General features: G+C 47.1%; 2 protein-coding genes across 2 annotated transcripts; one reads left to right on the top strand and one right to left on the bottom strand.

The window, feature by feature from the left end:
• The first annotated feature begins 1,990 nt into the window (after nucleotides 1–1,990).
• Nucleotides 1,991–4,826, top strand: SMIM10L2A (small integral membrane protein 10 like 2A). The gene is made up of 2 exons (XM_057718980.1): nucleotides 1,991–2,578; nucleotides 4,182–4,826. Exon 1 carries the CDS (start codon nucleotides 2,003–2,005, stop codon nucleotides 2,237–2,239), a length of 237 nt encoding a protein of 78 aa, XP_057574963.1. The 5' UTR covers nucleotides 1,991–2,002; the 3' UTR covers nucleotides 2,240–2,578; nucleotides 4,182–4,826.
• Nucleotides 4,827–18,762: 13,936 nt separating this feature from the next.
• LOC130842097 (myosin regulatory light chain RLC-A-like) lies at nucleotides 18,763–19,134 on the bottom strand. The gene has a single exon (XM_057718756.1). The coding sequence runs from the start codon at nucleotides 19,132–19,134 to the stop codon at nucleotides 18,763–18,765; it is 372 nt and encodes a 123-aa protein (XP_057574739.1).
• Between the last annotated feature and the right edge of the window lie 7,894 nt (nucleotides 19,135–27,028).

Below are 27,028 nucleotides of genomic sequence, written 5' to 3'. Positions count from 1 at the left end.
AATATTCAGTAATTTGATACATATATGCCCTGGTTGTTTTTATGCATTCATATCCATGTGTTACCAAGTCCAAGCTCACTCTGCTCGCCGCACAACAGGCCAATAAATTGAAGACAAGGTGTTGAGGCAAGGAATATGACTTTATTCAGAAAGCCGGCAAACCAAGAAGATGGCAGACAAATGTCTCTAAATAACCATCTTATCTGGGTTTGGATGCCAGTTTCTCTTATAGTACAGAAAGGGCGGAGGAGATGAGGAAGTAAAGTAAAAAGGCTGTAAGATTTGCAAATGTCCCCTGGAATGGCCAGCCTCGGGTAGGGGATGTGTTAATTTCTTCTTTCTTGCAGCCATCCACAGGTGCACAGGGTCTGGATGTTTCCCTGAACAAAGGCACTTTGGTTTAACATTCAGGCAGAGGGGCAGGGTTCCCTGAGGCAGACCGTGAGGTATAGACAGTATACTTTTAGTGAACAAAAGCAACAGGAAGCAAATGCTAAAGTAAAAGAAACAGATCCAACATATAGTCAGATTTGGCTTTTCTCTATTACAACTGTACATGAATCTGCTGGGTTCCTTACATGCTTATACAGATGCCACAGAGATATTCAGTGTGATGGTGAACAGGCATTTTGAGAGGGACTATTAAGGTATTAACTTAGGCCAGCCCTCCTTGTGCAAATTGGGATGAGGTCTTCGTGAATCAACTTCTTGCAGACAGCTTTTTGCAAGTCCTGACTATAATGAAGCATGCTTATTTCAATAGTCTTGAAAACGTGATGGAGTTTGGATTGGATTTGGTTTAGAAAAAGATAAGATGAAACCACGAAAGGGCTTTTTAAAAAAATTATTTATTTATTTATTGCTGTGTTGACTCTTCATTGCTGTGCTCAGGCTTTCTCTAGTTGTGGCAAGCAGGGGCTACTCTTCGCCGTGGTGCGCAGGCTTTTCATTGCCGTGGCTTCTCTTGTTGCAGAGCACGGGCTCTAGGCACGAGGGCTTCAGTAGTTGTGGTTTGTGGGCTCTAGAGCACAGGCTCAGTAGTTGTGGCGCATGGACGTAGTTGCTCTGCCGCAACACCAGGGATTGAACCCGTGTCCCCTGCGTTGGCAGGTGGATTCTTAACTGAGCCACCAGGGAAGTCGCTATGAAAGGGCTTTAAAGTCCAACAGGAAGAAAAAGTCAATGAATGAGAGCAAGTGAATACCCGAGAGGACCTTGTGCAGTATCCAGGGCAAAGATAGACTAAGGGAAGTGCTAAGAAATCACTATGGGGTCAAAGGTAAGGAAAATGAGGCAACGGAGCAATTCACGAATAAAGAAATACACATGACCAGCAAATATACCAGAAAGAAAAACATGTGCGTGTGGGTTCGGTGAAACTCCATAGCGCAGAGGTACCAGAAAAATGTGAATTAAAGTACAATGGATTGGCTGGCCCGGTTTTCTGCGGAGAAACTGAGGGAAAGGGGATGATGTAAACAGGCACAGGGTAAACGGGCTGATTCTGACCGCAGAATCAGCACAGCGGTCCAGACCCTCTGGGACTCCACTCCCCTGCTCTAGCGCATTCTGCAAAAGGATCCCTGGAGAGCAGCGCCTTCCAAAGCGCTCAGGTCCTGGGGCTCACTTCTTGGGAGTCCTAGAGGAGGCGGGGCTTGCCGGCGGGGCGGGTCCCGGGGGCGGGGCCGAGTAGGCAGCAGCAGCTCTGTGGAGCCCGGCAAGGGGCGTGGCCACGCTGGGGGCGCAGCTAGGCTGGCGGTCGCCACTCCGAGAGCAGGCGAGGGGGCGGAGCTGTCCCTGGGCGGCTGAGGCGGGGCCTTGGCTGGGGCCGGGGCTGCCGCTGCAGCTGGAGCCCAGCCTGGGAGGGGAGACCGAGGGCGGGGCGCGGGGAGGCGGGGCGGGCGAGGACCAGAGGGCTGCTGGCAGGCGGCTCAAGGCCTCGCGTCCACCTGCCCGCCCGCTCCCGCTGCAGTCTGTCCCGGGTCTGCGCCGGCCCTGGCCCATGGCGGCGTCAGCGGCCCTGTCCGCAGCGGCGGCGGCGGCGGCCCTGTCGGGCCTGGCGGTGCGGCTGTCGCGCTCGGCAGCGGCCCGCGGCTCGTACGGCGCCTTCTGCAAGGGGCTCACGCGCACGCTGATCACCTTCTTCGACCTGGCCTGGCGGCTGCGCATGAACTTCCCCTACTTCTACATCGTGGCCTCGGTGATGCTCAACGTCCGCCTGCAGGTGCGGATCGAGTGAGCATCCGCGGCAACCTCAGCCCGGCCGCGACGGCAGGGGCACCAGCATGAAGGACCGCGGGGCCCGCGGCCGCCGGCACTCCGCGGGGGAAGGAGGAGGGGCGGCCCGCGCCCCAGGGCCCTAGATCTGCGCGGAGGACCGAGCCCCGTGCCCCCGCTCCTGCCACCCTTGACGCGGCCAGTGCTGAACTGCACAGAAGCTCGTGAAACGGGCCCTTTCCATCGAACTCGAGAAAATTATTTGCCTGCGGCCGACCTGTTGCCTCACCTTGGCCGAAGCGGGGAGCAGAAGGAAGAAATTCTGCAGCAGGTACCTGAAGGACTGGCCCTGACCAAAGCGGTAGGAGGCCAGAGGTTGGACTTTCGGAGGGAGGGAGGTGGTTGCCATGACGTCTAGATGACCAGGCCCCTCGGCGGTTTGAGGGAGACGTGGAAGGGGCCCGAGGAAGCCAGCCCGGAAAGCTGCCGAGCCGAGAGCAGGCGAGACAGGGCGGACGAAGGCCGTCCAGACTCCCTTGTCACAGTTCCAAGATGGGGGTGAGGGGCGACGGCCTGGGCATCTTGGAGGGTCAGCCCATCACCTCCCGCCCACGGCCCCGGCGGTGTCACCTGAACACGGGGGAGTGGAGGAAATGGGCTTGGGGAGGCCCGGGGAGGGCCCTGAAGGAGAAAAGATGCTGCCACCCTTGTCCTCCATCCGCCTGGGAGGCAGCCTGGAAGGATGGTGTTCTTGGCCAAATGCCAGGTCTGTCTCTTTCTCAGCCCTTCACAAAACTGCCTCCTGCCCGGTCTCTGGGGCCAGGGGACTGCTCTCTGCCTGCTCCTGCTGTCTCTGTTGCTCCCGTCCCCACTCTCCCAGGGCATCCTCCAAAGCTCTGCATCTGGGGACCGGGAAGAGTGGGAAAGATGGGTTCCGCCCCGGCCCTCCCCCCATCTCAGCCACGCTCCCTCCAGCTCCTCCCAGTGCCCTCCCAGTGCCACAGAATGCGGTCCTCTAGCTCTGGACGACCTCCAGCAGCCCCCGTGTCCCAAAGGATTTGGGGAAGTGGGAATCTCCTTGAGTGGAGGGCAGCTCTCAGGCTGCGGTGGAGAGCAGATGGAGAAGGGGCTTGTAGAGGAGGCAACACTTGGGGAGACAGGGACCTCTCTGGGTGGGGAGCAACTCTCAAGTCCCGATCTCTTTCTTTCTCTCACGAACTGGTGTTTATAGGAGGTGGCCCGCGCCTTCTCTGGTCTTGCGAAGAGAGTCAGATCCCTGCCCAGGGCGCCCCTGACCCTAGAGCTGCCTGGGGAGCAGCTGAGAGAAGGGCCTGATCCATGTGTAGAGAAAGGGCCTTCCAGGCAGAGACCCTGAGGGGTGGGGTTGCCCAGTGGTCTGGCTCTGGCATGGGGAAGGAAGGACGGACCTAGTGACACTCTGGGGAGGTCTGTCCTCCCCACCTACTGGGGCTCTGGGAGGGGAGGGTTTTGCCCTTGTCACAGAGAAAAGAAGTGGTGGAGCTGAATCTGCCTCTCAGCCTGCACTCCCCCAGTTGCCCTCCATTCTTCTGGAAGACTTAGGACATTGGGATGGGAGGGGTGCACAGGCTCCCAGGGGACCTAGAGACAGAGGGACCCATGGTAGGGAAGGTAGGGTGTATGGGAGGTCACAGGGAAGACCAGGGGGACAGTCTGAGCTGAGATGGGAAGAGGAGCGATGAGTCCCAGAACCCCGTGGGGAGCAAGGCCCTCCCCCACTGAGCTGGACCTCCCCATCCCTCCCCTAATCCCACCCAAGGCCTGACCAAGGGCTCCTCAGGGTTGAGTGGCACAGGCTTCTCAGTTTGGGTGATGGGGTCAGGAGGGTGGTGGTGCTGGGTGGGTCCTGGGGACCTGGTGTAAGCAGGAGGGGAAGGGATAATGGTGGCTGACACCCACGCATGACCCCATGTCTCTGTCCCCAGGCTGGCCCCCTGCCCAGGATCGCATGGGAGAGGCTCCTCTGGATGGGCCGGCATTGGTCCTGGAGGGCCTGGCTGCGCTGCTGACTGGCGCACCCGGAGCAGTGCAGAGGGGAGCCGGGAGAGACCCTGGCCCTCACCCCCCACCCGGTCCCACATCTGCTCGGGCACTGGTTGCTCGTGGTCCACGACGTACTCAGAGTTCCTGGGACGGAGAACCACAGCAGCCTGGTTGCCCCTCCCCCGCCCCGGGACCGAGTGGCCGAGCCTCACCACGTGCCCCCCTCAGCCGCCCAGCTGGAGCCCGGGTCCTGTGGCCGCACAGGCTGCTGTCCACCCCAGCCTGAGAGCCGATGAAGATCCCAGGGCCTGAGGCTGCACCCAGGCCACCACGTGCCCCTCGCAGATGCCACAGACGGGGCCTGAAGGCTTCCTTCTTTGTGCCAAGTCACCCAGGAGTCCCTGATCCTGGTGGCCCCTCCTCCACCCCGACTGTGTCTACCCAGGACCACTTCTGGGAGGCTGCCAGCCTGCGGACTGCCTCCGTGGAGCTCTGGGGACAGCCTCTGAGAGACTGACGTGGGGCTGATGGGAAGAGAGCAGAGAGGACGAGGGGCCTCCTTGGAGGTGATGGGCAGATGTGCCCCTTTCAAGCCCAGGTCTCCCCCTCTGGGTGACTCGATCCCCAGCTCCAGCCTCTTCCTGGGCCAGGCAGGGAGGAGGAGGGCCCGGGAATGGCACGAGGGAGGCTCTTCACTGACCGTGTGTGCGCGTGTGTGACTGTGCGTGTGTGTGTGTGAATGTTCCCACACGCACACGAGTGGCTGTGCATTGTAGCGGGCGTGCAGCTGTTGAGCAGGGTGAGCTGCTCGGGGTGCCCTGTCCTCCCTGGGCTCGGGGCTCACCCGGAGCTGCCTGGGGCCGCTTCCCAGCAGGGAGAAAGTGTGTTGGAGCCTCAGGGTCCCCGGGCTCAGAGACCCCCTCTCTCCTGCAGAGAATCTCATCCCCTCCCCATGAGAGGGGCACGGCGGTGGCTCTGGCCGGGGCTGTCTGCGCGCAGAGGGATTGGCCGTGGGAGGGGCCGGGGACACGTCCTCAGCGTGTGTTCCTGCCGCTGCCTTTCTTACCGTTTTGGCCTTGAGTAGTCCGCTGCTTCCGCTTTCCCACCTCTTCCTCGTCCCCCCACTGGGCCCTTGCTGCCTGACAGGCTCTCGCTGCACTTTATTTATCTGCAGTCTGTTTCTCAGACAGCGGCGCTTGGACACCGACGTGAATAGGACGACGTTCACGTTTCTGTGTGTGATGAACTCTGCAGCAGTCAGCACAGTCTGGGCAGAGACATGTTCTCGTTTCCGGTGTTGTCAAAACTTGTTGTCCGTCTAAGTTAAGAAAAACGTCCTTTGAGTTCAATAAAATGGAAACTGGAGGCCTCCCGTTTCTGGTGTGGTGCCGCCTTGGAGGAGAGAGGGGCCGGTGGTGAGGAGCTGGGGGAGGGGAGCACCCTGAGGGCTCTAAGGGGGCGGGGCCGCAGCAGGGGACAGTGGCCTGTTCAGAAGGTGCTCCGAGAGCCGAGAGCCGACCTGACCTGGACCACTGCCCCCGTGAGGAGAAGGCAGCTGCATAGGCCTGGCCTAAGAGGTGGCAATGTGTCCCAGTTTGTCCCATTCACAAAACTTTATTTGAATAACCAATCAACTAAGTCTTTATTTTAGAGCCTGATGTTAGAAAGCGCTTAATTCAGTTGAGCCCCGAGGGTGGGCTGGGGTAGGTGAGGTGAAATGGCCTGTCTGCAGATCCTTTTGTGTCACCCGGAGGCCCCTCTGCAGCAGCAGGTGGCAAGGTCCCCCTTGCCTCCCTGGCAGCCACCAGGGAGTACCCAGTTTTGGAGAAGATCCGCCTCCGGGACTGGAAATCTGCGTCCCGTCCCCCCACCTTACACCCAGGCTGTCCTGTCAGAGAAGCCGGGGTGGGGGCTCTGAGGCTGCCGCAGGGGGAGGGTGGCCTGCCGAGGAACACAGCACCCGCCTCAGAGGAAGGAAGGCCCGCAGGACCCAGGAGAGAGGTGTCCTGAGGACTCCTGGTGTGGCCACACGAGAAACACAGCCTGGGGTAAGACACCTGTTGCCAAGAGTTCCCCAGGGGTGAAAGCATCTTGACAAGAGGGCCCCTTCCACCATCTGCCACCACAGGAGGGAGGGGTGGACCCTGTCCCTGTCAGAGCCCCGAGCTTCCTGCCCCTTTGTCCGGATGGTTCTGTTCAGTCCCTGATGGTCCCACACCCGCTTCAGGGACCAGGTAGCCTGGCACAAGCAGATGGGAGAGGACGATGCAATGCCCGGGGGCCGAGGCACCATGATGAGGGAGGACCACGTTTCCCTGCAGGGAGGAAGGCAGGCTGGTACGTTGTGCTCTGGTTAAGAGGGGCACCTAGGAGACCAGAGACCTGAACCCTGAGCCCAGCTCCTCCACTGACAGCGGCAGGGCCCCAGGCCAGCCACGAGCACTCGTGCGTTTTCAGGAGGGAGCCTTCAGGGTGCTGTGGGCCTTCAGTGTGATGATGTCTCTTTAACAAGTGTCCTCAGGTCTCAGCTGGAGCAGCCCTGTCACCATGAGGAACGGAAACGAACCGACAGCTGATGAGAGCCTGCTGAGCTGCAGGCACAGTGCTGGGTGCCTTGTTTCCCTCACGGCGTAATCCCCGGGCCACCTGTTGGAGGAGGTCACCGAGAGGATGTCACTGCAGGTTGACCTGAGAGCTGGCCCAGGGCAGTCAGAGGTTCCTCACCCTTCCCGTGTCCTTGGAATGCAGGTCCTGCCCACTGTTTCCAAAGCCAGAGCCCTTTCAAGGGTGCAGCCTTGAGAGAGTAAGACCATCTGGCCTGAATATGTGACAGAATCCCGTTAAGGCCTCCCTATAACATTTTAAGATTCTGGCAGGCGGCTGCGGAGATCTACTTGTCTTTGAACCCTGCCCCCTTCCCAATCTGGAGCGTTCTGCCTCTTTCTAGGTCTCTCTTTGCTTTCTGTGTACAGGACCAGTTTGCATACCAGCACCACCGTTATCCCCATTTTGGGGGGACGCTGAGGCTTGGAGCCCAGTCTGAACTAGAACCCCAAGCAGAAGCTCCTTTCCCGAGGCCCCAGTGCCCCCTGGAGGGGCAGGGAATTAGGCTGGAGAGGTGGTGGAAGGGCACAGGCTGAAGGCGACCCTGGTCTTTCTGGGTAGGCACCAGCGGACAGGTTAGAAATCCAGGGCCTGGGGCAGAGCTGGGAGTGTTATCAACATGGAGCTCCCCAGTGGGGGCAGCTGGGGCCACGCTGAGGTGGGCACCTGTCTTCTCCCGAACCTCCCACCTCTGGAGGCTGACTGGGATCCAAGCAACTGAGTCCAGGGAGGGCAAAAGAGCAACCAGTTCCAGGAGGACTAGAGCCTCTACAGTCAGAACAGGAGAGATGCAAACGGCGTACAGCGTCCCAGCCCACCCCACCCCGAGGGAAACTGCCAAGTTTCAGATGTCTGTTTTGTCTGTCACAAAGAAACAGATATCGCAGCTTAATGAATATAGAGTTTTGATTTCGGATGAATTTTCACTTTGCATTCATGTCCTTATGTATATAAAATTAGGAACATATGACTTTTTTCACTTTAGGATATAAACTCTTCCTGCTTGTCTTGCCGTGTGATTAAGTATGCTCTGCCTCTAAAACCACACAGCATCTCTGGTATGAAGCTTTCATCATGTATTTCCCACTGCCTCTCAGTTGTTTTCCTTTGTTGTTTTTTGTTTGGGGGGTTGGATTTGGGGTTGTTACTGGGTTTCATTTGCTCTTGTTGTTTTTATCAATGATGCGGTGACAGATGTCATTGTGGATAAATGCCGTGGCACAGCCACGGTCACTGTCTCAGCAGACACTCCTGCAAGTGGGCCAAAGGGTATGCATGTCTTAGGGGTTTGACACCCTCCGGAGCAGTGGTGCCGAGCTACTCTGCTCATTCCACTCAGGAGGGAGACTGTTTTGAGATAAGGGTGGCAGTTCTGGATCACAACAGGTTTTAAAATTTGTTACTGCCTTTCCTGCCTCAAGCTGGATGCATTTCTCTCTTCTCAAGATGCGTATAATCTTTCAGTTAACTCATCATTTCCCTAAAACTCTTCCTTTCCCATCATCCCCAACTCATGGCTAGAATTAAATACAGTCTCCAATTGTCTTGGGGTAAAGGCGAGGATCCCTTCTTTCTTCTCTTCCCCTTTACCTGTACGGAAGTCTCATGACAGGTTTTAAATCTCTCAATTAGATAAGCCAAATAATTTATTGTGGTAATTTTATTTTGCATGCCTTTGAATACATATCAAGATAATTGTTTTTGTATGTCCATTAGCCATTGTAGTTTTTAACTGTAGGGAGTAATTTTTTATTGAGATATAATTGACCTGTAAATCGTCTACCTTTAAAGTGTACAACCTGTTGCTTTGATACATTTATATGTTATAATTAGATTACCACTGTAGTGGTAGCTGACACCTCCATCACATCACATAATTATCGTTTCTATTTTGTAGTAAGAATAATTAAGATCTAGTCTCTTAGCAACTTTGAAGTTTATGATACAGTGTTGTTGACTATAATCACTATGCTGTGCATTAGATCTCCAGAACTTTTTCACCTACTGGTTGCAAGTTTGTATCCTGAAACAACATCTCCCCAATTCCCCAACCTCCCAACCCCTGCTAACCATGGTTCTACTCTGTTTTTATGGGTTTGGTTTTTTTAGATTCCACATAATGTAATATCATATAGTATTTGTCTTTCTCTATTATTCTTGTCTAACTTAGCATAATGCCCTTAAAGTCCATCCATGTTGTCACAAATGGAAGGATTTCCTTCTTTTTCACAGCTGAATAGTATTCCTGTGTGTGTGTGTGTGTATGCACACACACGTGCATCTCACATCTTCTTTGTCCATTCATCCATTGATGGATACTTAGATTGTTTCCATATCTTGGCAATTGTGAATAATGCTGCAATAAGCATGGGAGTTCAGATATATTTTCAATATCCTGTTTTCATTTTCTTTAAACATATGCCCAGAAGTGGAATTGCTGGATCATATGGTAGTTCTGTTTTTAAAGTCTAGAACCTAGAGGTACGGGAGCTGTGGTGGTGCTGAGGCCAGCCTGCCTGTGTTTGAGGTGAAGTCGGGTGCTCACTTCCTTCTCCTGCCTGGGCACAGACAAATACTCAACAAACAATAGGATTAATGCAATCAGAGCACCGATGTCATTTTCCCTAATAAACCTTCTCAGTTTAATAGATTCCCACCAACAAAATGACACCTTCTCAGTGTCCCCCGAGTCATCCCCTCAGTGCCAGACGCTGGGGCAGGTTTTTAGGGCACAAAGGAGAGCAAGTTAAATGCGATCTCTGCCCTCCGACTGGGAACAGATACATGATTCATCCACTTGGCATCTAATACATGGGCATTTGTGAAACAAAATCAAATTCACCCTCAACTCAGGGCGATGCACTGCACGGGAAATCTGGGAAGGCATCTGCTACAGGAGCAGCTGGGGAAATGCAGGGTCTGGGAAGTGCCCCCACGGGCCTTCTCTGCCCCCACCTTCTCCCCTTGGGACCAACGCACACAAGATGGAGCCAGTTCTGCTGTCAGAACAGGGGTGGTGGAGCCCCTCTGGGTAGGGTCTTTGCATGGGGGACAGGGAAACGAGAGGATACCTGGCGGGAGCACTGCTGCCTGAGTACCCTCTCTCTCTGAGGGTTCCCCCCTTCTATGGAAGATGGGCACCGCCCTGGTCAGAGGCCTAAGTGTGGTCACCGAGGCCTGGGCACATGCCACACAGGAGGAAGCATGAGGTCTGCTTCTGTCAAAGCTGCTGCCTCGCGGATACCCTCTGGTCACAGTCACCTCTCAGGGCCTCTGGCCACAGTAACCTCTCAGGGCCTGAGGCTCCTGCTGTCAGTCCTCAGCCTCTGTGCCCCTAGTGGACCCTGCTGCCACCCTAGGAGGCGACACGGGCCGCATGCTCGAATCCCATTGGGTGTGCAATGCACAGGGCCCACCTCTGCTGCCCTCCAGCCAATGATGGTGCGGTGGACAGGCTCCTATGATCACTAAGAGGAGGTGAGCGGGGACATTCTAGCTCCTCCCATCATTGGTGAGGGCACCAATATAGTGGCTGTAAGGAAATAGACTGGGGTCCATGCCCTGTGTGTGCTTCAGGGGATGAGGGGCTGGTCTGTGGAGTCCTTGGGAGGATGGGAGCCGGGAATGGAAGATGTGGCTTTTTGATCAGAGATGCAGCCCTAGAAGAACCTGGGCGATCCACACCCCCATTACTATGATTCTCTTTTTCCTGCCTCATGGATCACATCCTCTGTAAATGGGAAATAGGGAGGCCTGGTCCAAACACCCGAGGCATATATACCATGACCAAGTGGCATTTATCCCAGGATTGCAAAGTTGGTTTAACATCAGAAAACCAATTAACGTTATACTCCATATTAATAGAACAGAGGGGTAATATAGCAGGAAAGAGCTAAATCTGACTACATGTTGGATCTGTCTCTTTTACTTTAATCTTTGCCTCCCATTGCTTTTGTTCACTAAAATGATGCTGTCTATACACAATGGCCTACTTCAGGGAACCCTGCCCTTCTGCCTGAATGTTAAACCAAAGTGCCTTTGTTCAAGGAAACATCCTGACCCTGTGCACATGTGGATGGCTGCAAGAAAGAAGAAATTAACACATCCCCTCCCCAACCTGAGGCTGGCCATTCCAGGGGACATTTGCAAATCTTACAGCCTTTTTACTTTACTTCCTCATCCCCACCCCCCCATTATATAAAAGAAACTGACCTCCAAAGCCAGATAAGATGGTTAGTTTAGAGACATTACTCTGCTATCTTCTCAGTCTGCCAGCTTTCTGAATAAAGTTGTATTCCTTGCCTCAACACCTGTCTCCAATTTATTGGCCTGTCATGCACTAAGTGACAGTAACACATGATCATTGCAATAGATTAAAAAGATGGACTTGATGAAATCCAACACCCATTCATGATTTTAAAAACTTTTAACAAATTTGGGATAGGAAATTCATCCTGGCAAATAGTGTCTACAGAAACCTCAGTGTGCTTAAGACTTAATAGTGAAAGAATGAGTATTTTCCCTCCTATTGGGAACAATGCAGGGTGTCCACTTTTGCCATTTCTCTTCCACATTGTACTGGAGGTTCTAGCTAGTGGAATAAGCCCCAACCCCACCAAAATAAAGCCATCTTGATTGGAAGGGAAGAAATAAAACTGTACTTATTCACAGATGATCCTATATGGAGAAAATCCCAAGAGATGCACACACACATAAAAGCTACTAAACTGAAAGACAAATTTAGCAAGGCCACAAGACACAATATCAACATAAAAATATCAATTGTATTTGTATATATTAGCAACAAAAATTCCAAAAACGAAATTAAGAAAACAATTTGATTCACAATAGCCTTAAAAAAGAATAAAACAATTAGGGTTAAATCTGATAAAATACGTACAAGACCTGCATACTAAAAATTACTAAGAATTACAAAACATTGCTGAAAAAATTTAAAGAACTCGATAAATAGAGGCAGTTCATGGATTGGGAGACTCAATATTGTCAATATGGCAAGCTTCTCCAAATTTTTCTGTAGATTGAACACAATATCTATCAAAACTCAGCTGACTTTCCTGTAGAAATTGACAAGCTGGTCTTAAAATGTATGTGGACCATACATTTATGTTACCTTTAACAGCCAAAACATTTTGAAAAAGGAAAACAATTAAAGGATTTACCATACCTATTTCAAAACTTATAAATCCACAGTAATTGAGACAGTGTGGTACTCGTGCAAAGATAGGTGTGTAGATCAGTGGAACAGATCGAGAGACTATGAAACATCCTTAAATTTATGATCAATTGGGCCTTTTATTGTGGCAAAATACATATAAAAATTTTGCCATTTTAAAGTATAGAATTCAGTGGCATGAAGTACATTCACAGTGTTGTGCAACCATCACCATTCTTTAGTTCTAGAACATTTTCATCACCCCAAATGAGAACACCATGCCCATTAAATGGTCAGTCTCCATTCCTTCCCTACCCTAGGCAAACACAAATATGCTTTCTATCTCTATGTATATGCTTTTTATGGATATTTTATAAAAATGGAATCATACAATATGTGACATTTTATGTCTGGCTTCTTTAACTTAGCATAAGATTTTGGGAGTTCAATCACAGTATTGCATGTATCGGTACTTTGTTCCTTTTTATGGCTGAATAGCATTCCATTGTATGGATGTATATTTTATTTATCCATTCATATGTTGATGGACATTTGTATTGTTTACACTTTTTGGCCATGTGAATAGTGCTACTATGGACATTCAAGTACAAGTTTTGTTTGAACACCTGATTTCAATTTTGGGGGTCCACATCTAGGAGTGGACTTGCTGGATCACATGGTAGTTCTATGTTTAACTTATTGAGGAACCACCAAACTGTTTTACACAGAGGTGGCACCATGTACAGTCCCACTTAGTAATGTACGATGGTTCCACATCCTCTCCAAGAGTTGTTATTTTTCTTTTTTAAATTTATGGCATTCCTAGTATGTGTGAAGTACTATCTCCTAATTTTCATTTGCATTTCACTAGAGCTAATGATGTGGAGCATCTGTTCATTTGCTTGGTGGCCATTTATACGTCTTCTTTGCAGGAATATTAAGTACTTAGAGATAAATTTGACAAAAGTTCTGCAAGACCTGTACACTGAAAACTACAGAAGAAATTAAATAATACATAAATAAATGGAGTGATATACCTTACAGATTTGAAGACAGTGTTGCTGGATGTCAACTCTACCAAACTGATCTATAGATTCAGTGCATTCCCAATAAAACCACAGTAGTACTTTTAAAAGAAATTGACAAAGTGATTCCAAAATTTCTATAGAAATGCAAAGGGTTAAGGACAGCCAAACATTTTTGAAAAAGAACAAAAATGCAGGATTTGCACTACCTCATTTCAAGACTTAGTACAGAATAATCCAGGCAGTGTGATCTTGGCATAAAGATAGATTTAGAGATCAATGGAACAGAACAGAGAGTTTAGAATATACTCACAACTGTAATTGCCTTTTGACTGAGGTGTCAAGGCAATACAACGGAGAAAATATCATATTTTCAACAAAGTACTGGAAACATTGGAAAAACACATCTTTAAAAACAAAACTTGACTTTAAACAAAAATATCTATCTATTTATTTATTTATTTATTTGGCTGCTCTGGGTCTTACTTGCAGCATGTGGGATATTTGTTGCAGCACGCAAAACTTAACTCACATCATATACAAACATTAACTCGATATCATGACATACATATGAGCCAAAACCACAATACATGCCACCTGGGAATTCCTGCGGCTCAATGTTGCACTGTTGGGTTCCCTTTCTCTGATGTCAATTTTAATAAAAAGTCAGATTCTATCACCCTGGGGATCACAGCGAAATGGCTAAAGCAGAGGCTCTACAACCTCACATTGACAACCACTCTCCCCACTCCCTTCCCTATACCCTAAGACCTCTCTTCTCTTCCTTCTCTTCCCCTTATCAAAACTGGCGTGCACAGGTGACTGTTCCTGTCGCTGAAGGCCTTGGCAACACAACACCCTCCAGCGGTTTCTGATGTAGTTCAAGGAATCCACCAGGAGATGGCGATGCTCCATTAACGCCGGCCAGCCTCGCGCTGGGGCGTGGAGTATTCACCCAGCTTGGGCAGAATTCGCTTTCTGTAAATGAACAAACCATGAGGATGAGACATGCAGGTTTTCGAGTTATACGAGGTGCAAGATCTTGAGCAAATAAGAACCTATGAGCTGATTATGTGCTTCCTATTTCTATGCAAGCTGCAAGATTTGCAGATGCAGCCGGGTAGCAGGGCATCCCAGTAAGTCACCAAGGACTTTTCAGAACACCATCAGTACTGGACATGTGTAGGCCCATCTTTAAACCAGGCGCACGGCGGTTGGATCAGGCTTGGGAGGCGAAACCAGCTGGGTTCGAAGCCCTTCAGGTTACCAGCCGGATGGCCAGGTCCTTCAGGCTCTCTGCGCCTCGCTTCCTTCACCTGCGAGATGATGAGTAATTCCGAGGTTCTCTGAGGAAACGGTGAACTAACGCACATCCATCAGTGAACACTGAGCACGGTGGCTGACACGTGGAAGCGGTCTGTACACAAGGACTCGTCTGTGTTAGTGATCAGCCTGAATCAGACCAGCCGCTCAGAATCAGAACGTCAAAAGGCAGCACTGCGTCGGGGTCGAGAGCACAAACTCTGTCGTTAGACACAGCAGCTCTACCACTTAATCAGGGCAGCGGGATGACACTGGCCTCTCTGAGCCGCAGCTTCGTGACTGGTCAAATTGGCGTGGGCAGCACCCATCTGGCGGCTGTCGCGGGGTCCAATGCGGCCGCGAGCATGGGGAAGGGCTTGGCTCTTGGGACTGGCTGGGTGAATGGCGGCTGCCTTGGGAACCCGGCCGCGGGGGCGCCCGCACCGCGCACCTCCCTGAACCAATGCACTCTTTCCGCCTGGTCAGCCCCGCGTTCACCCCGTTCTCGTCTGCTGGCCCTCAGCTGCACAGAGGGGGTAGCCGAGCTCCAAAGGGGAAAAAGAAAACAGGAAACGGAGGGGATTCTATCTATCAATATTTCCCCGGATTTGGAAAAGACAAAGCCACCCTATGACTTTGATGGCTGGACTACAGCTGAAATCCGCAGTGAGCCTCCCTGAAGCTCACGACCTTCCTCTGCTGGTTCACAGCTTTGCTGGAAATGTCCAGAGGCTGAGTTCACCTGAACCTTTGGCCTCCCGCAGCCTCTTAGCCCTGTCTCTCCTTGCCAGTGCCTCTGGGAGAACAAGTGAAGGACAAGAGCCCGGCCACATTCCTGTCCCCACTCCGTCCTTCCTGTGACTTCGCCTTGGCAGGGAGAAGCAGGCCTTGCAATGCTTCGTGCAGTTTCCTGTCCCTTCTTCCTGTGGATGCTCCAAACTGGGCCCACTTATTCCCCGCTTGTCCGTTCAGTCCAGCCAGTGAGGTTCTGGAGCTTGTTGAACCAAAGATAGTCTTCATGTTCCTTTGTTGTTGCTTTAAACAAAAGGCAACAAACAAATCAACCAAACAGAAAAACAAACAAAAAGGTTTGATTGCATCATTATCGCTAATAATATTTATTGGCCCTTGAAGAGGAACAAGGTTCTGACCTAGGTGCCTTATAGTATTGGATTCTACAATGTTCTTTGTAGACAATATAGATGAAACAGAGCAGCTTGTGTCAGATGAACATAAGGCATTCAAGAAACAACCAAGTTTGTTTTGTTTTGTTTTTAATCTTGAAAGATTACCCCCGCACTGCCCCCCCCCCCCGCCCAATCTTTTGAATCTGGCTCCAAGCAGAGCAATAGAATAAATGAAGTTAAAATTATGCCAGAAAGATGGTAGTTGGAGGGGAGGAAATAGGTCAGACAAGGAGAGGCTTTTTATAGCCACCTCCTCAACCAATTCCCGAGTCCAAGCTGTCCCCATGTCTTGCCTGGATGATGGTGACAGCCTTCTACCTGGAAGCATCTTGCCCCTCTACAGAGCAGCAAGGTTGAGTTTTTTTAAACATGAATCATGTCTCTTCCCTGCCTAAAGCCTTAGGATTCCACACTTAAACTACGCAGCAAACACCATCCTCGTGTTCTCTCGTGCTCCCCCAATGCTCCTGCCACAAGTGCCTTGGGAGGATCTGTCCCTTTCAAACCTCGATCATCTCATGAGACCTCTTTCTTGTCATTGAGACCTCAGCTTAACATGACATCTCAAAGAGGCCCTTCCTGACCACCCTCTGCTGCACATGCCCAGTCCTTTGTCCCACAGGTCTTATTTGAGATGACATTGATCATCTGGCTCTCACTAGAGAGTGTGAATCCCAAGAGGGCAGCGTCCTTGTCTGTCCTGCCCCCAGCTGTCCCCAACACTCAAACAATGCCTGAGAAATACTTGTTTAATGGTGATCAAGATAATCCTACCATCTTATCCCCTTTCCTTAAACATAGAGGGATTCTCCACCTGGTTTTGTGACACGTCACTGTGACTTTAAGCTTGTAAGTAGAAAAGGGAGCCGCATGTGGACTCTTGTACTTGAGAAACCTTAGATAAGTGCTTTGACTTTCCAAAACTTCAACTCAACTTATGCTCTACTTACTTTGTGGGCTGTGAGGATTAGGTAATGAATGAGAAAGTGCTTATGAACTTCAAAGCACTGTACTAGACCACCATGGTCGAACTGCTCCCTCATTTTTTTTTTTATTGAAGTAGAGTTGATTTTCAATATTGTGTTAGTTTCAACTGTGTTAGTTTCAGGGTTTTGTGTTTTGTTTTGTTTTTTTGCAGATTCTTTTCCATTATAGGTTATTACCAGATATTGAATATTGTTCCCTGTGTTATACAGTAAGTCCCTGCGGCTTATCTATTTTGTGTATAGTACTTTGTTAATCCCATACTCCTAATTTACTCCTGCTCCCTTCCCTCTCCCATTTGGTAGCGATAAGTTTGTTTTCTATTTCTGTGGGGAAAAGAAGCCAAGAAAAAAAATTTAAGTGATAACAGGTCAACAAAGATCTGCCTACTGCACCAAGCTATAAAGCACTAATATTAAACAGTATGTAAATGCATTGATTTTAAGGAGATAAAGTACACTTTTAGGAGAGGGAATAGGTGTTGAACAATGTTGAGAAACGTTTTTTCAATGGATTTCTTTCCTTTTTAAAATTGTTCTCTCCTCTTTCTCAAATTGCTGGGCCTTGAGAATTTAAAATGAGCTCCTAGCAGCCTTGTCTCCATGTTTTTCAGTGCTTCCCCTTCCCTAGAGTCTACACTACACGAGCTGCCTTCAAACAGACAGTGGTATTGCTTATCGTTTTTTGTCTTCTGTATTTTTTTAAACCTGGGATAGAATTTTCTGAAATTCGATTCAAATAATCAGTTACCCCAATTATTTTAAATTTCAATAGTGACTACAGAATTATGTTGTAATGGAAATGTCTTGTTTTTTTAGGAATTTGGGAGTTTTCGTAGAGAGAGTATAGTGGTTCCAGCACTGTAAGCTCTGTGGTGAGGTACCCTAGGTTGGAATTCCAACTCTCATGTATGAAGAGTGACTCTGATCAAGTACTCAGCTACTCAGAGCTCGGTTCCTGGACTTGAAATACAGGGAGAATAAATATCTATCTCACAAGGTTGTTGGGAAGATTCAGTGAAAATCGTATATGTGCAATGCCTCAGACACAGTAAATGCTCAGTCATAACTATTCTGCGGAACTTTGCCTCATCTTCTCAGAATCTTAGACCAATAAAATGTTTAATGTTCTCTCAGATACATTCTACACGTGTCATTCAATAGTTTAAACGTCTTGACTTAGAAGCATAAAAAAAGGCAACTAGTTTTTAGTGCATACTAATGTTAAAGTGTACTTAAGAGTTTTGAAGGACATTGTCCCATATATGAGAAAAATCAAATTTACCATGAAATCTGAATTACGTGACATTGCAAACCTGAAAAAAGAACTATCTCCAAACCACCACTCATTTGTTTAACCTGCCATTATATTCCATTTCAGTCAGAATAATCTTTATTTCAAAATATTTTTATTATACCAAAAATATAAAAAGCTAGCAAAACCAGAGTTATGGATATATTTTTCTGGAGGTTCACATGTAGATTTTTATTCACAACCTCTTTTTCAATACAATTGACAACCTGATCACCATTTTCAGTCTGATTATACAAATGTTAAGTGGCAGAAAGTTCCGGAATAAATATATTCCAAAAACAGTGGGATGGGGGGAAGCCGTGAAACTAAGTCGCATTCAACAGGTTCTATGAGGGTGGGGTTAAGTATCTGGGAAATACTAACAAGTAAGACACATAAAATAAGCTACAAGGATATATGGTACAATACAAGGAATATAGAAACTATTTTATAACTGTAAATGGAGTGTAACCTTTAAAAATCCTGAAACATATAATATTGTAAATCAACTATACTTCAATTAAAAAAAAGAGTAAGACAAACTACTACATATAAAATAGATAAACAAGGCCCTACTCTATAACACAGGGAACTATATCAATATCTTGTAACAAACTGTAATGGAAAAGAATGTGAAAAAGAATATATATATTTATATGTATAATATATATAACTGAATCACTTGCTGTACACCTGAAACTAATACAACATTGTAAATTAACTATACTCTAATAAAAAAAATTTTTAAAGAGTAAGACATAGTAATTGGAAGTTTTTTTTTCTTTCGATCTTTATGTAATTGGGAGTTTTTAGCTAAAGTTCTTTCCACGTCTACTTTGTCTTTTGCGCCATGGTTAAGAATGCACGTGAACTCAATTAAATTAAAATTTCCCTTTTTGTCAATTGCCTCTGTACAGTTCATCTACTTCCATGTCTATGAACTGATCTCCCATTGTCATCTGAGCAGTTTTGGATAATCCACCTGAATGGTGCCTATTGGTTCTTCATCAAAGCAAGCAAGAGCATTTCTGATGACACCTTCTGGATCTGCACTATTTAAGCTCTCACCAAACACCAGGAGGAGCAAGATGAAATTTACGGGCCCTGGGGCCTCATTCATCATGGCATCGTGGTGAGTATCAGCTGGGTTCGTCCCTGGTGAAGCAAGCATATCACGCAAATTTTCCTCGTTGATGAAACCATCTCTGTTCTGATCAATCATGTTGGAGGCCTCTTTGAACTCTTGACTCTGTCTTTGGTCAAATATGGCAAACACATTGGATGTGGCGAATTGAAGACATTTCTTGGTGGTCTTATCCTTTGCCATTTTGCTCTACACGGTGGCTGTTTAATTCTGGGAAGCTGTCCTTCAGATGTTGCAGTTAATCTTGTCCAAACTCAGTCCCATTAAAGCATGAATGAATATCCAGTCAGCCACTGTAGAAGTCTCATTTAACAGAGCCCAAGGCCAGACATGAGAGCTGCCTGTGCCCTGGTTTTTTAAGTTCCTATCAGTTGGATATGAAACGAGACTGACAAATTGTGGTACTTGTTGAATCTGGGTAATGGGTACTTGCGAGTTTGTTAGACTTTTCTTTTGAATTTGTTGTATGTTTGAAATTTTCCATAATAAAAATAGGTTAAATTATCCCATTCCCCCAAAAGGGCTGCAATTCAGTGGCTGTCAAGCTCTTAAAAAAGTAAACAAAATGACTCCTTTTGTTTCTCAAATAAAATCTTAGGTGGAACCCTAATATGTAAGACAAATCAAAGGCGAGCTGCTCCGGCTGAAGCTGGGGAGGAGGTGATCACTAAAATCTTGCCTCTGGCCTTCCATCCACACCAGCAGTGAGAGCCCTTGAGCCACTCCTGTAGTCTATGCTTGCTTGCTGCTCAAAGTGTGGGCCAGGGACCAGCAGCATCAGCATCACGTGGGAGCTTGTGACTCTGAGGCTTCCACCCCAGACCAACTGAATCAGGATGTGCACTTTCATAATATGCTCAGTGATTCCAGCGCACATTAGAGTTTGAGAAGCACTACTCTGTGGTAGCTTGAGGCTCAAGAGGCTGACATAAGTGAACTGTATTTTACAAATGAACTAAGGAAGGCTCACAGTGATGTGCGCAAAGCCACACAACTAGCAAGTAGGAGAGCCAAGGTTAGCAGCAAGGTTGCCTGACTTTCAGCTCAAGCATTTCTGCACTACTCTTGTCAATAGCACCCTATGGCAGTTTCCCCTCTGGTCCCAGAGGACAAGTTCATGCTTTGTTTCTGAGACCAAGCCCCTGTCTCATGTCCTTGCATCTAAAGCCATGACTTGCTTCCTTACTTAACATCAGGGTCCTCCAGAACTGGGGTCAAACCTGGTCCCCACTATTCCCCTCTCTCGACACATTCCTCATCCCGGTCCTTGCTAGAAACTGTCTTTGGTGAGTCTGGCAGCCTAATGGGAAAAGTTCTAGGAGGGTAGGCATTTGGCATTTGTGATGTCCCTAAGCTGATGGGAATTCAAGGCTGGGATTCCAGTTTCTGGCAAGGACTGGGATGAGCAACAGTGGGACTTCTGTCCAATTTTTTGGACATGTGATCACCAATTGCATCTGCTTCTGCTGTCAGGCAGAGCAGCTGCCACATACAATAAGCATTTCAGCCTTGTCCCTTCTAAAGACCATTTTAAAATAGAATGGATACACCGAAATACTCTTTTTTAAATTACACTTAATAAAATAATTTTATTTTTAATTTTTTAAATTTAACTATTGTTGATTTATAATATTAGTTTCAGATATACAAGTGATTCAATATTTTTATAGATTATATCCATCTATCATTATTATAAATTATTGGGTATATTCCTTGTGCTGTATAATATAGACTTGTTGCTTATTTATTTTATGCATAGCAGTTTGTATCTCTTAATCCCCTACCCCTATCTTGCCTCTTCCCTGCCCTTCCCCACTGGTAACTACGAGTTTGTTCTCTATATCTAGATACACCAGAACATTCTTAAGTAGAAAGCCTTAGTTTCTTTTTTCTTTTTCTTTTTTTCTTTTTGGCCACGCCTCATGGCTTACGGGATCTTAGTTCCCCTACTAGGGATTGAACCCCAGGCCACAGCAGTGAAAGCACGGAGTCCTAACCATTGGACCATCAGGGAAGTCCCAAGCCTTTGTTTCTTTTTTTCTTTCTTTTCTTTTCTTTTTTTTATTTTAAAGCTCTTTATTGGAATATAATTGCTTTACATTCTTGTGCCAGTTTTTGAGGACACCGAAGTGAATCAGCTGTATTTATACATCTATCCCCATATCCCTTCCCTCCTGCCACTCCCTCACACCCTCCCTATCCTGGCCCTCTAAGGCATCACCCATCATCCAGTTGATCTCCCTATGTTATGCAGCAACTTCCCATTAGCTGTCTATTTTAGATTTGGTAGTGCATATATGTCACTGCTACTCTCTCACTTCTCCCCAGCTTCCCCTTCGTCCCCCTCCAACCCCGTGTCCTCAAGTCCGTTCTCTACATCTGCATCTTTATTCTTGCCCTGTCACTGGGTTCATGAGTACCATTTTTTTAGATTCCATATATATGAGTTAGCATACTGTATTTGTTTATCTCTTTCGGGCTTACTTCCCTCTGTATGACAGTCTCTAGGTCTATCCACCTCACTACAAATAACTCAATTTCATTCCTTTTTATGGCTGAGTAACATTCCATTGTATATATATGCCACATCTTCTTTATCCATTCATCTGTTGATGGGCATTTAGGTTAAGCCTTCATTTCTTGATTCCTGATCCCAAAGCCACTCCCACTGAGGCTAGGAATGCTTGATGTAGCCCTTGTCCTGGGCTACACTGGCCTGGGTAAAACAAAGACTAGGGTTTCATGGTGGTTGTGGTGTGTCCTAGCCCAGGACTGCAGGAATGGATTCCTCTGCAAAGACTTGGCACCCTGTGGCCAGCAGTAAGTAGGCTGGCACTATTTATTTAATTGGACTCTCCATACACACTTGAAATGCAGCAGTCTACCAGCAGATGGCGATGAGGAGGGAAGAAAACAAATCCCAGGACTTCTTCCCTCCTAGGCTTTATTCAATGAAATCTAAACATCTGAGTAATGATGGCTTTGCCCACCGAGTAGAAAGAAAGGCTGAGAGGGTAGGGGAGCCTTCTGCCTAGTACTAAGGCTTATTTTTCTCAGCATGAATAGGCTGTGGGTATGAATCAGGGGAGAAGCACCTTACATTTTGAAATGATTTAAAACTTTTCTGGACAAAACTTGCCGAAGATGAAAGATTTATTGATATGTTAAAGAGCTGCTGTGAACATTTCCAAAGCTCAATTCCATGCACATGTCCAGTTGTGGGAGTAAGAAAGAAGGCTGGGAAATTGGAATGTTCATGGGTTTTTTTCTATACATTTCCTGGCCAACATGAGGCTGTCTCATGTATAGTATCCATGAATGTAAAGTGCTTTACTCTGCTGGGAAGGAAGGCAGTGGTCCTTATGCTTGTGAGATTAGCTGAGGTGGGTTGTGACTAGCCACCTACGGCTGCTGATCAGCAGAAGAAGCCCTCATCTGTCCAGTGAGGTTTAAAGAATTTGAAGAATTTGAGATAAATTCTACGATATGTCAGGTGCTCCTGTTGGATTGCAGCACTCAAAGCAGCATGTGACTGGGGACACGAAGTGCTCAGAGTTCTTTGTGTCCCTTGATGTCTGTGTCAGGTTGTTAGAATAAGAGGGACGTGCTTGCTGAAATCTATACAGCCACTGATGAAGTTGAGGAATGGTGATCCCTTAACGAGAGTAATTTCTCCAGGCCTCTGCAAATTATGTGGGGCCACTATTTGGGGATGGGTGGGAATAAGTGCTACTCTGAAGAATAAAATCTTTCCTCACCACCTGGCCACATTCCAACAACTACAAAGGATGAAAGGCTTCTGGTTTCTGTGGATTCTAGACTGCATTTGTGAAAACTAACTCTATTAGTGCAAAGCCCCTTAATTGTCCTAGATGAAGGGTGTCTATTCTGAACTGGGGCCTTGGCAGGAAAAGGGGCAAGCCAAGGAGAAGCAGGGTAAGAGTCAGGAGTCTGGGAACAGGTTAGCTGGCTCCTCTGCTCTGGGTCTAAACCAGGCTGCAATTTTGATCTGAGATTCAGGGTCTTCTTCCAAGATCCCTGGTTGTCAATACAATTTCTTTCCCTGTGGTTTTACAACTTTCTTGCTGGGGGTCACTCTCAGGTTCTAGAGGCTGCCCACAGTTTCTTGCCAAGTGGCCTGCATATTTTTTTAAAAGAGAGAAATTAAAAAGGCTTGGAAGGACTTCCCTGGTGGCGCAGTGATTAAGAATCCACCTGCCAGTGCAGGGGACACGGGTTCAATCCCTGGTCCGGGAAGATCCCACATGCCACGGAGCAACTAAAAAAATGAGCCACAACTACTGAGCCTGTGTGCCACAGCTACTGAAGCCCGTGCATCTAGAGCCCATGCCCTGCAACAACAGAAGCCAATGCAATGAGAAGCCCAAGCACCACAATGAAGGGTAGCCCCTGCTCACCACAACTAGAGAAAGCCCATGCGCAGCAACAAAGACCCAACACAGCCAATAAATAAATAAATGTGTTTTTTCCTTTTTCTTAAGAACTTTTATTGAGATACAGTTAACAGACAATAAACAGCATATATTTAGAGTGTACAATTTGGCATCCCAATCTCCCAATTCATTCCCCCTCAACCCTCCCTGTTTTCCCCACTTGGTGTCCATATGTTTGTTCTCTACATCTGTGTCTCTATTTCTGCCTTGCATTTCCTCTTTCATAGCTGTTAGCATTTGCCTTATGTATTGAGGTGCTCCTATCTTAGGTGCATATATATTTATAATTGTTATCTCCTCTTCTTGGATTGATCCCTTGATCTTTATGTAGTCTCCTTTCTTGTCTCTTGTAACGTTTTTTATTTTAAAGTCTATTTTATCTGATATGAGTATTGCTACTCCAGCTTTCTTTTGATTTCCATTTGCATGGAATATCTTTTTCCATCTCCTCACTTTCAGTCTGTATGTGTGCCTAAGTCTGAAGTGGGTCTCTTGTAGACAGCATATATATGGGTCTTGTTTTTGTATCCATTCATCCAGTCTGTGTCTTTTGGTTGGGGCATTTAGTCCATTTACATTCAAGGTAATTATCGATGCATATGTTCCTATTACCATTTTCTTAATTGTTTTGTTTTTGTTTCTGTAGTTCCTTTTCTTCTCTTATGTTTCCTGCTTAGAGAAGTTCCTTTAGCATTTGTTGTAGGGCTGGTATGGTGGTGCTGAATTCTCTTAGCTGTTGCTTGTCTGTAAAGCTTTTGATTTCTCCATCAAATCTGAATGAGATCCTTGCTGGGTAGAATATTCTTGGTTGTAGGTTCTTCCCTGTCATCACTTCAAATATATCTTGCCAGAGAAAGAATAAAGATGGCGGAGTAGGAGGACATGCGCTCACTCCCTCTTGCAAGAGCACCGGAATTACAACTAACTGCTGAACAACCATCGACAGAAAGACACTGGAACTCACCAAAGAAAACCACCCCACATCCAGAGACAAAGGAGAAGCCACAATGAGATGGTAGGAGGGGTGCAATCACATTAAAATCAAATCCCATAAATGCTGGGTGGGTGACTCACAAACTGGAGAACAGCTATACTGCAGAAGTCCTGAGGGTTCTGAGCCCCATGTCAGGCTTCCTAACCTGGGGGTCCAGCAACAGGAGGAGGAATCCCCAGAGAATCAGACTTTGAAAGCCAGTGGGATGTGATTGCAGGACCTCCACAGGACTGGGGGGAAAAGAGACTCCACTCTTGGAGGGCACACAAAATAGTGTGCTCACCAGGACCCAGGAGGAAGGAGCAGTGACCCCATAGGAGACTGAACAAGACCTACCTGCTGGTGTTGGAGGGTTGCCTGTAGAGGTGGGGGGCAGCTGTGGCTCACCTAGGAGACAGGGGCACTGGCAGCAGGGGTTCTGAGAAGTGCTCATTGGTGTGAGCCTTTCCAGAGTCCACCATTAGCTCCACCAAAGAGCCTGTAAGCTCCAGTGCTGGGTTGCCTTAGGTCAAGTGACCACCAGGGTGGGAACACAGCCCCACCCATTGGCAGACAAGCAGATTAAAGTGTCACTGAGCTCCACCCACCAAATCGGATTAAAGTTTTACTGAGCTCTGCCCACCCAGCCCAACCCACCATCAGTCCCTCCCATCAGGAAGTACCCAGGAGCCTCCTAGACAGCTTCCTCCACAAGAGGGCAGACAGCAGTATCAAGCAGTATCAGCAGTATTTCATCTTGTGGAACTGAAAACCACAGCCACAGAAAGACAGAGAAAATGAAAAGGCAAAAGACTTTGTACCAGATGAAGGGACAAGATAAAACCCCAGGAAAACAACTAAATGAAGAGGAGAGAGGCACCCTTCCAGAAAAATAATTCAGAATAATGATGGTGACGATGATCCAGGACTTTGAAAAAAGACTGGATGCAAAGATCAAAAAGTTGCAAGAAAAGTTTACTAAAGACCTAGAAGAATTAAAGAACAAACAAACAGAGATATGCAACACAATAACTGAAATGAAAAATACACTAGAAGGAACCAATAGCAGATTAACTGAGGCAGAAGGGCGAATAAGTGAGCTGGAAGACAGAATGGTGATAATCACTGATGCAGAAAAGAATAAAGAAAAAAGAATGAAAAGAACTGAAGACAGCCTAAGAGACCTCAGGGACAACATTAAACACACCAACATTCACATTATAGGGGTCCCAGAAGGAGAAGAGAGAGAGAAAGGACCTGAGAAAATACTGGAAGTGATTATAGTTGGAAACTTCCCTAACATGGGAAAGGAAATAGCTCCCCAAGTCCAGGAAGCGCAGAGAGTCCCAGGCAGGATAAACCCAAGGAGAAACACACCAAGACTTATAATAGTCAGACTGACAAAAATTAAAGACAGAGAAAAGTTATTCAAAGCAACAAGGGAAAACCCACAAATAACATACAAGGGAACTCCCATAAGGTTAACAGCTGATTTCTCAGCAGAAACTTTGAAAGCCAGAAGGGAGTGGCATGATATATTTAAAGTCATGACAAGGAAGACCCTACAACCAAAAATACTCTACCCAGCAAGGATCTCCTTCAGATTCGACAGAGAAATCAAAAGCTTTACAGAAAAGCAACAGCTAAAAGAATTCAGCACCACCAAACCAGCCCTACACCAAATGCTAAAGGAACTTCTCTAAGCAGGAAACATAAGAGAAGAAAAGGAACTACGACAGCAAACCCAAAACAATTCAGAAAATGGTAATAGGAACATACATATCAGTAATTACCTTGAATGTAAATGGACTAAGTGCCCCAACCAAAAGACACAGACTGGATGAATGGATACAAAAACAAGACCCATATATATGCTGTCTACAAGAGACCCACTTCAGACTTAGGCACACATACAGACTGAAAGTGAGGAGATGGAAAAAGATATTCCATGCAAATGGAAATCAAAAGAAAGCTGGAGTAGCAATACTCATATCAGATAAAATAGACTTTAAAATAAAAAACGTTACAAGAGACAAGAAAGGAGACTACATAAAGACCAAGGGATCCATCCAAGAATATGAGATAACAATTATAAATATATATGCACCCAATATAGGAGCACCTCAATACATAAGGCAAATGCTAACAACTATGAAAGCGGAAATCGAAAGGAACACAATCATAGTGGGGGACGTTAACACCCCACTTACACCAATGGACAGATCATCCACACAGAAAATTAATAAGGAAACACAAGCTTTAAATGACACAATAAATCAGCTGGATTTAATAGATATCTATAGGACATTACATCCAAAAACAGCAGGCTACACATTCTTCTCAAGTGCACATGGAACATTCTCCAGCATAGATCACATTTTGGGTCATAAATTAAGCCTTGGTAAATTCAAGAAAGTTGAAACCTTATGAAGCTTCTTTTCTGACCACAACGCTATGAGATTAGGAATCAATTACAGGAAGAAAACTGTAAAAAACACGAACACATAGAGGCTAAACAATATGCTACTAACCAACAGATCACTGAAGAAATCAAAGAGGAAATCAAAAAATACCTAGAGAAAATTGCAATGAAAACACAATGATCCAAAACCTGTGGCATGCAGCAAAGGCAGTTCTAAGAGGGAAGTTT

Source organism: Hippopotamus amphibius, chromosome X (assembly GCF_030028045.1).
Source record: "Hippopotamus amphibius kiboko isolate mHipAmp2 chromosome X, mHipAmp2.hap2, whole genome shotgun sequence".
In the NCBI taxonomy this organism is placed as follows: domain Eukaryota; kingdom Metazoa; phylum Chordata; class Mammalia; order Artiodactyla; family Hippopotamidae; genus Hippopotamus; species Hippopotamus amphibius.
This window is presented reverse-complemented; position numbering and strand designations above follow the sequence as displayed.